The sequence below is a fragment of the Entelurus aequoreus genome, linkage group LG18, assembly GCF_033978785.1.
Source record: "Entelurus aequoreus isolate RoL-2023_Sb linkage group LG18, RoL_Eaeq_v1.1, whole genome shotgun sequence".
NCBI classification, from domain to species: Eukaryota; Metazoa; Chordata; class Actinopteri; order Syngnathiformes; family Syngnathidae; genus Entelurus; species Entelurus aequoreus.
The window spans coordinates 33551872-33562048 of NC_084748.1; the positions used below are offsets into that span (position 1 = coordinate 33551872).

General features: G+C 44.0%; 2 protein-coding genes across 6 annotated transcripts in view; one reads left to right on the forward strand and one right to left on the reverse strand.

Annotated features, from left to right (window-relative positions):
- The window catches only part of pik3r5 (phosphoinositide-3-kinase, regulatory subunit 5), a 74762-nt gene that overhangs the window by 59505 nt on the left and 5080 nt on the right, over positions 1-10177 (forward strand). For all 5 annotated transcript variants that reach the window (XM_062027006.1, XM_062027005.1, XM_062027007.1 and 2 more), the window contains 3 exons: positions 1146-1271; positions 1354-1485; positions 1563-1656. In XM_062027006.1, coding sequence (XP_061882990.1) covers positions 1146-1271; positions 1354-1485; positions 1563-1656 — 352 coding nt within the window. The remainder of the gene's footprint in view (positions 1-1145; positions 1272-1353; positions 1486-1562; positions 1657-10177) is intronic.
- On the reverse strand, positions 1946-2218 carry LOC133633577 (large ribosomal subunit protein eL39-like). The gene has a single exon (XM_062026151.1). It carries the CDS (start codon positions 2181-2183, stop codon positions 2028-2030), a length of 156 nt encoding a protein of 51 aa, XP_061882135.1. The 5' UTR covers positions 2184-2218; the 3' UTR covers positions 1946-2027.

The window sequence follows — 10177 nt, forward strand, 5'->3', positions numbered from 1 at the left end:
CATTTTCAAATTTTTAATACCATGACTGGACAATTAGTTTGCTTTAATAAAATGTGTTTTAAACATTATGCTTTTTTAAACATAAAATGGACATAGAAATGACAGTTAAAAAAAATACATGCAGTGTAATGTGTTGGTGTCTTGCCAAATTTTGTATTTTTTAAACATACAGAATTTGTATTCCTGCTGTAGGAGCCCTTGCATTCAGAGGAGGAGCTACACTATGTTTAGATAGCAGTTTCATGCATTAATAACACAAAATCATGGTTTGATTGCCAAAGATGTTTTGTAATGTAATCTGTGATATATCTACCTGAATAAATGCTTTGGATATTCTGTACATTACATGTTGTACAAGTTAATGGTCGTTGTATCTCTGCATGCCAATGTCTCTTAACCTTCTCTATTAATAAATTGTAATATTTAGCCTGCTAAACATTCCATAACTGAGGAACATGTTATAAAAGAAAAACAAGAACAAATCCCCCCATTTTCCTCAACTGATGTATCAGCATTTATTTAGGTGCGAATATCACAGATTACATTACAAAAACATCTTTGACAAAGCATGATCGTAATGTAAGACATTTTTAGATGAGACATTTCTATTTTGTTAATGTAGTTAATACCTGAGACCTGAGGACATGCAGCTGCAGACCCATGAGACATGATGGACCACTAAAAAAAAAAACCTTATAAAACGTCAAGGCGCTTTACGTGATATTTTAAAGCAAACATGTTCCTAGCCCTTTCCTGCTCTGTCTCTGCTAAAGGACCTGTTCGCAACTTGCCCACAGTTACATTGTTCAAACCAAAAAAACACCACCAACTAGCTTATGTTACCAATAATGCCTGAACAGAACATAAATATAGAAATTTTTTTCACAATTACTAATTATGTTGATTAAAAATCACTCGTCGGTCCGATTAATTTGTTTGGCATTCAGGCTTGTCACTCAATTTTGTTTCGTATACGCGTACAGTGAGCGCATGCGCACACACAAAAGCAGTCCCTGAGAGGAAACAAAACATTTTCAGTCTTGTTGTTCTCAAAGTTTTTTGTCCAAATACCACTATAATGACCAACATGACTATACAGTAGCATAGTAGGCCTAAGTTTTCATTGTTTTTGTTCGTCCCTGCAGGATATCAGCCGTGCTGGGACAGAAGACAGCACCAATGATATCGCCCATCTCCTGGGGATGTTGGATCCTTGGTACGAAAGAAACACTCTCAGCCTCCTGAACTTACCCGCCAATGTGGTCTGTCAGGTAGAGTCAACTTCTAAGCAGCCTGATCCAGTACGGAACTCCAGTTAAGGTCCGGTCACTAAGTTGTCGTTTGCTTCTGCAGCAAACCTCAAAGACCGAATCTGAGTCTTACGACAGTTCGTACCAGCAGCGTCTACCCATTCTCGCCGACCTGGTCCTGTACTACTGTCGTTACGCCACACGGCCGGCTCTGATCCAGCTCTACCAAGCCGAGGTTGGAAACAAAACACACGTTTTTCAGTCGATTTGGGATGCATTCAGGGTAATCTGTTCACTATCATCCCTCTGTAGTTGACGTTAGCCGGCGGAGAGAGGAGGACGGAGGTGTTTGTGCATTCCCTCGAGTTGGGTCACACTGCAGGAACTCGGGCCATCAAGGCTATGGGTGAGTGTCAGCCAATTAAATCTTATATCCTATCATTTCCATGCGCTGTATTTAGGGATCAGTACATTTCACATTCGAACCAATACAGTGCCAATTCCCGGTACCTCAGAATCGATACAGGTACTCAACAATACAACATTTTTGGAACTTTTGTGTGTGTTCAGATGTTAAAAAAAAGTCAATTGTTTAGTCATAAAATATTTTATTGTACTGTTCAGTTGTTTTCTTACACTTCTGAGTACATTTGCAAGTATTATATAGTGATTTTACATTGAGTTGCAATTGACACCGAGTCCCCCTCCACGATAAAAGGTGAAGCCCAGCAGGTGGGATGGAATGGATGGATGCTGGATCCATGGACCAGGTCGCGTTTACAGGCCAAGCTTAGTCCTCCTCCAGTACCTCCTCTTGGAGTTGTACCTGATCTTGTTCCCAGTCTTCATTCTGATCCACTGAGGAATGGGCCGGTTTTGTTTCTGCTTCTTAGCCAGAAAGCGCTTGATCCCAAAGGTCTTGTGGGACGACATTTTCACCACAGTCCTTTCCCCACTATGGCGGTGGTAGAAGAAACATTAGATGGCAGTAGTGTATAGGCTATTGCAGAGTCGGGTATAAAGAGAGTATGACCAACTTGGTTTCAGACCACCTCCTAAATGATTGGTCAAAAAGCACTCATGTGACGACAGGGCGCCATATTTGCTTCCAACTTTTACTGGCCACAGCTAGAGCTAAACGCACAGGGGGTAGCTGAAAAAAAACATCCCTTATTTCTTTGAATTATATTTGGCATTTAAGGTCAATGATTGAGTGGTTATATGTGTTTTTTTTTTCTAACAAGGAAGAAACCAATTTGCTTATCATGAATACTAAGTACTAAAATCGGAGGTTGGCAGGTTATTTTTGTTATTATATATATAATATAGTTCATATATTAGATATACGAAACACAAAAAATACACTTTTCAAACAAATACTAGAATACAAAATTTTGGTACCGGTACCAAAATGTATTTTGATACTTTTCTAAATAAAGAAGGGGGACCACAAAAAATAGCATTATTGGCTTTATTTGAACAAAAAATCTTAGGGTACATTAAACATATGTTTATTATTGCAAGTTTGTCCTTAAATAAAATAGTGAACATACCAGACAACTTGTCTTTTAGTAGTACATAAACAAACAAAGGCTCCTAGTTAGTCTGCTTCCTCTTTCGACATCTCTTTTAATTGAAGATATATAATATCTATCTATCTGATATAATATATAAATCATATCTATATCTATTTATCTATGTATATGTATGTATATATTGCCAAAAGTATTTGGCCACCCATCCAAATGATCAGAATCAGGTGTTCTAATCACTTGGCCCGGCCACAGGTGTATAAAATCAAGCACTTAGGCATGGAGACTGTTTCTACAAACATTTGTGAAAGAATGGGCCGCTCTCAGGAGCTCAGTGATTTCCAGCTGTCATAGGATGCCACCTGTTCAACAAATCCAGTCATGAATATTCCAAAGTCAACTGTCGGCTTTATTATGAGAAAATGGAAGAGTTTGGGAACAACAGCAACTCAGCCACGAAGTGCTAGGCCACGTACACTGACAGAGAGGGGTCAGCGGATGCTGAAGCGCATAGTGCAAAGAGGTCGCTGACTTTGTCAGTTGCTACAGAGCTCCAAACTTCATGTGACCTTCCAATTAGCCCACGTACAGTACGCAGAGAGCTTCATGGAATGGGTTTCCATGCCCGAGCAGCTGCATCTAAGTCATACATCACCAAGTCCAATGCAAAGCGTTGGATGCAGTGGTGTGAAGCACGTCGCCACTGGACTCTAGAGCAGTGGAGACGCCTTCTCTGGAGTGATGAATCACACTTTTCCATCTGGCAATCTGATGGACGAGTCTGGGTTTGGAGGTTGCCAGGGGAACGGTACATTTCGGACTGCATTGTGCAGAGTGTGAAATTTGGTGGAGGAGGAATTATGGTTTGGGGTTGTTTTTCAGGAGTTGGGTTTGGCCCCTTAGTTCCATTGAAAGGAACTTTGAATGCTCCAGGATACCAAAACATTTTGGACAATTCCATCCTCCCAACCTTGTGGGAACAGTTTGGAGCGGGCCCCTTCCTCTTCCAACAGAACTGTGCACCAGTGCACAAAGCAAGGTCCATAAAGACATTGATGACAGAGTCTGGTGTGGATGAACTTGACTGGACTGCACAGAGTCCTGACCTGAACCTGATAGAACACCTTTGGGATGAATTAGAACGGAGACTGAGAGCCAGGCCTTCTCGACCAACATCAGTATGTGACCTCACCAATGCACTTTTGGAAGAATGGTCGAAAATTCCTATAAACACACTCCGCAACCTTGTGGACAGCCTTCCCAGAAGAGTTGAAGCTGTAATAGCTGCAAAAGGTGGACCGACATCATATTGAACCTTATGAGTTAGGAATGGGATGGCACTTCAAGTTCATATGTGAGTCAAGGCAGGTGGCCTAATACTTTTGGCAATATAGTGTGTATAAATAGGTGTGTGTGTGTGTGTGTGTGTGTGTGTGTGTGTGTGTGTGTGTGTGTGTGTGTGTGTGTGTGTGTGTGTGTGTGTGTGTGTGTGTGTGTGTGTGTGTGTGTGTGTGTATATAATATAACGTATTATATATATATATATATATATATATATATATATATATATATATATATATATATATATATATATATATATATATATATATATATATTATATCTACTCTATTACCATTGTTGGTATTTTGTCTATTACCATTGTTGGTATATTCATTCTTCCTACATTGTTGATACAAATTATTGTTACAGTGTAATAATTATTGTTACCTGTGGTAATGCCACTATGATACAACATTTGAATTATAATCCTTAAACAAAGTAACAGTGAAACTCAATGGAATAATCACTGGATGGAGAACTGGGGGTGGGATTAAATAAATTATTTTCTTCCCACTCCCTTTCAGGCAAAACTGGACAATCATGCATTACATACTGTACATTACCTTTTGCACTATATTAATTTATATTATGTGTTGTCAACTTTATAGTTTTTTGTATGTCATTGCCTGAAATAAATAAATGAATGAAAAGAAGAAAAAAAAAAAAAATATATATATATATATATATAAATAAATATGTATATCGAGAATCATTTTAAATCGACTTGTTACCCCAAGAATCGAATTGATTGTTGCTGGCACGGCTGCTCTAACAACCAACCCATGCCGCCCGAGCAAATACAAAAAAAAAAAAAGTTTTTTATGTCCAGTTTGGCTTTGGAGTATTGTGGAATAACTGCCGGTGTACTTGAAAAACAGCTCTGATACATTTTCTTGCTTAATTATCTGTACAGCAGATATGGGTATCTACATCAACAATATGATTTGCTTGGCTGGAAAGGACAGATTAAAAAAAATACAAAATAATATATATATATACTGTGTGTGTGTGTGTGAATGTGCGTGTGTGTGCGTGTATTTCTATATATGTGTGATATCTGTGTATGTATATGTATACATATACATACACAGTGTGTGTGTGCAGAAAACATCGCACAGGGCGATGTGATGCGTCTAGTGCAGTAGCCTTGGAGTAGTAGTACCTGTAGTTAGTGCATGCTGCATGCCGCTTTTGCTTGCTATGCTGCATGCTGCTTCTGCCTGATACTCATTGCTTTCAGCTAGTGCCGCCGGCTAGCCCTCTGTCTCAGAGGGCGAAAAGAGGAGCCGAGTGCATAAGCCTCCTCAGCCGGTACATAGCCTCTCCATTGTCAAGACTCGTACATGCCTCCTCGTGGCCACACACGGTAACTGGAACCTCGCGGTTCCAGGCTAAGTTGTACGGGATCTCGGAGCAGCAGGGGGCCCCAGAGACGGGGCATGCAGGCCCACCGGTGTGTGGACATGCCCTGGTGCCCAGTCAACCCCTGTCCCAGCTATGGGTAAATAACCCCAGCTATGGGCGAATAGTGAAAACCGCCTCAACGGTGGACCAGGCGGAAGATGGCGGCAGCGGAATGCACCACAACGGCTGGGAAGGCGGATGAAGGCTGCAGCAAAGACGGGTCCCCAGTCGTCTTGGTCTCCATGCCACTGGACCCTGGCCCGCTCAATGCCAAGGACTGTGTGGTGGCTGACCGTGCACCAGTCTCCCCACATTAAAAGATTCCACGCACAGGCGTCCTCCATACAGGGAATCCACCCTAACATCCCGGATTAAGTCCTATGGCGACCAGCGAATGGCGACGGGGGTAGGATTGTGAGATCTGGAAGCCTCCAGTCAAAAACTGGCACATAAGGCGGTGGGTGCAAGATTCAGTCGCTGGGCTCTTGGAATGAGGCAGAAAGAGCCCTTCGGCAGCTACACTCACGACTGAGCAGTCCTCTTTAGGATCCACTCTGCTCACCCCACCTGGGGAAGGGGCTAGAAAAGGTGCCCTAAAAATAGCCTGCCTCTAACCTCCCGACTGGACTACCGCATCCAGAGGGATCACCATATGCGGTCGAAAAACACGAAATATGAATTTTGGAGCGTGGAATGTACGCACAATGATGGATAATACGGCCAGCGACAGACCAGAGAGGAGAACTGCGATCATTGCCAGGGAACTGCAGAGATGCCGGATAGACATAGCTGCACTTTCCGAAACCCGACGTGCAGACGAAGGACAACTGAAGGAGGAAAAGGGTGGCTACACTTTCTTCTGGAAAGGAAAAGCCTCTGATGAGCCCAGAATCCATGGGGTTGGATTTGCCATCAGAAACCAGCTTGTTAGTCACCTCTCTGAACTTCCCGTGGGGATTAGTGAACGTCTCATGACTGTCCGTCTGGTGCTCACCAACAACCAGATGGCAACAGTTATCAGCGCCTATGCCCCTACTTTAGACTCTGAAGACGAAGTAAAAGAGACCTTCTACGCCTGCTTAGATGAGACACTGTCTAGGATCCCAAAGGAGGATAAGATTATTCTCCTAGGTGACTTTAATGCCAGGGTCGGCCGGGACCAACACCTCTGGAAGGGCACTGTAGGGAAGGAAGGCATCGGGAACATCAACTCCAATGGAATCCTGCTTCTCAGCAAATGTTCACAGCACAACCTCACAATTACCAACACTCTCTTCCGCCAGAAAAACAAACTGAAGGCATCTTGGAGGCATCCTCGATCCAAACAATGGCATCTCATTGACTATGTCATTGTGCGAGCCAGGGACCGTTGTGATGTGAACATCACAAGGGCCATGTTGGACACAGATGCCTGTTGGACAGATCACCGCCTCATTCGCTCCACAATGTCCATCAGACTTAAGAGGAAAAGGAGGGTTCAAAAGAAGCAGATCCGGCCAAGGCTGAACCTCGAAGGCCTGAATGAAACTGCCACCCAGCAGCAACTTCAGACATCCCTTGAGGAAAGCCTCCAGCAGGAATACCCTGATAACATCGAAGAACACTGGAACCTGCTCAAATCAACCATCCTCGTTACCTGTAAAACCACCCTTGGGTACAAGTCCAGAAAACACCAGGACTGGTTTGATGAGAACGACACAGAGATAGAACAGCTCATCTCCAAAAAACGGAGTGCCTTTCACACCTGGCAGAATGATGTGACCTGTAAAGCCAAAAGAATAGCTCACTCGAGAGCCAAGGCAGATGTTCAGAGCCGGGTAAGGGAGCTTAAGAACTCCTGGTGGACTGAAAGGGCTCTGGAGATCCAGAGACTAGCAGACTCAGGGGACACCAGAGGCTTTTTTAGTGCTACCAAGGCTGTCTATGGGCCAACTTACCGCGGCCTAAACCCCCTGCGCTCAAAGGATGGGCAGCAGCTGCTAAAGGACAATGAGTCCATTAATGCCCGATGGAAGGAGCACTTTCAGGAACTCCTCAATCGTGACAGCACAGCTGAACCAGACATCACCAACCACATCCCCCAGAGTCCCATCAGGGAAGATATGGGGGAACCCCCCACCATAACAGAGGTTCAAGATGCCATCAGGAGTCTAAGGAACAACAAGGCTGCCGGACCAGATGGGATCCCAGCGGAGATCCTAAAGGAAGGTGGAAGAGAGCTCCTGTATCAAATCCACACCCTACTTCTCAAGGTCTGGGAAAAAGAAGAACTCCCCTCAGAGCTCAGGAACGCTCTTATTGTGACCATATTCAAGAAGGGGGACAAGGCTGACTGTGGAAACTACAGGGGCATCTCACTCCTGTCAACAACTGGCAAAATCTTAGCTCGTGTCCTTGCAAATCGATTGCTACCACTATCTGAGGAAGCACTCCCAGAATCACAGTGTGGCTTTCGCCCAGCTAGAGGCACAGCCGACATGATTTTTACAGCCCGCCAACTCCAGGAAAAATGTCGTGAACAAAGACAGCCTTTGTACATGGCCTTCATAGACCTGACAAAGGCCTTTGACACGGTAGACCGTCAGGCTCTGTGGAGTGTGCTGTCGAGGTGCGGCTGCCACGATAAATTTATCAGAATAGTGAGGCTTCTACATGATGGCATGGCAGCCACAGTGCTCAGCAACAGCGGCTCCGAGTCTGAGCCTTTCACTGTGGAGACGGGTGTCAAGCAAGGGTGTATCATAGCTCCCACCCTGTTTGCCATCTTTATTGGTGCTATACTGCACCTCATTGGCAAAGAGTTGCCACAGGGGATCCCCATCCTGTATAGAACCGATGGCAGGCTCTTTAACCTTAACAGGTTCAAAGCCAAGAGCAAAGTTAGAAACACCACTATCATGGAGCTTCAGTACGCGGACGACAACGCCATCGCAGCACACTCAGCAGAAGAACTTCAGGGTATCTTGAATGCCTTTGTAAAAATGAATGATGGGTTCTCACTTCTCTGTGAAGCGCTTTGAGTGTCTAGAAAAGCGCTATATAAATCTAATCCATTATTATTATTATTATTATTATTATTATTTGCTAAGGCATACAGAGCCCTGGGCCTTGCCCTCAACATCAAGAAGACCCAGGTCCTACATCAACCTCCACCCAACCAGCCAACTAATCAGCCCGCCATAAACGTGGACAACACCCCCCTTGAAAACGTTGACCACTTCCCATACCTCGGCAGCATCCTCTCCTCCAAAGCGGACATTGACTCAGAGGTCAACCATCGCCTGAGCTGTGCCAGTGGAGCCTATGCCAGACTCAGGAGGAGAGTCTTTGAGGACCGGGATCTAAGGGCTCAAACAAAGCTCCTGGTCTACAGAGCTGTTGTCATCCCCACCCTGCTGTATGGGGCAGAGTCATGGACTACTTACAGTAGGCACCTGAGAGCCCTGGAACAACATCACCAGCGATCCCTACGGAGGATTTTGAGGATCAGTTGGGAGGACAGACGCACCAACATCAGCGTCTTGGAGGAAGCCAACATGCCCAGCATCACCACCACAATTATGCAGCACCAACTCCGCTGGACAGGTCACGTCATCCGCATGTCCAACACACGTCTTCCCAAACAGGTCCTTTACTCCCAGTTGAAGGAAGGTCAGCGTGCCCCTGGTGGGCAAAAGAAACGTTTCAAGGATAACATCAAGACCAGCTTAAAGCATTTCCACATCCCCATGAACAACTGGGAGGAAATAGCACTGGACAGGCCTCGCTGGAAGAAATCCGTACAAGAAGGTGCAGCACTCTATGAGATGGAACTCCGCCGTATCGCAGACACAAAGCGACAACACCGCAAGGAAAGACAGAAGAAGGCTCCCCCCCCATCAACCACTCCCATTTTCCCCTGCCCACATTGCACCAAAATATGTGGATCACGGATTGGCCTACACAGCCATCTACGGATCCACAAATAGACGACCCTACGGAGGACGGTCATACTCGTTTCGAGTGACCGCCGATGATGATACATGTGTATATAAATATACTTATATATGTACGTATATATGCATATATGTATGTGTATATACTGTATATATTTATATATGTATGTTAATGTATATAAGTAAATAAATATATATATATATACAGGTATATATATATATTTGTCATTAAGCTGAATTTATATTTTGTTGCGACCTAAAAAGTGTCTGTAGCTTAAGTATTGTATTTATTACTCACCTGCTGTTTAATTGTAACATGCATGTCAGTTGTAGTTTTCAAATTTGGAGGTGTTGAAATGGCCATGTGAAATCGCTTATTCTAATCAGTAGCGTGTGTATGGCAAAGTCAATGTAAATTAGCAACAAGCTAGCACATTTTAGAAGCAGGGCCTTACTGTACATTCGAGCATTTTTTTTCTCAGGCATACTTGCTTTGTTGGCAGGGAAAACTGTAATATTACCTACAGGCAGTTTGGCTCAGTTCGATCGGAGTAGTGCTCGAGTGCTTGACTCCCTGCCAAATGTTTGAGCCGGTGCGTAATCTGCAACCACAAGTGACATCACGGCCAACAAAGTTATCAAAATATGATACCTGTGTCTCTTATTCTTTGATTTTGCGTGAATTGATACCCGGTATTACGGACAGACTTTTTCA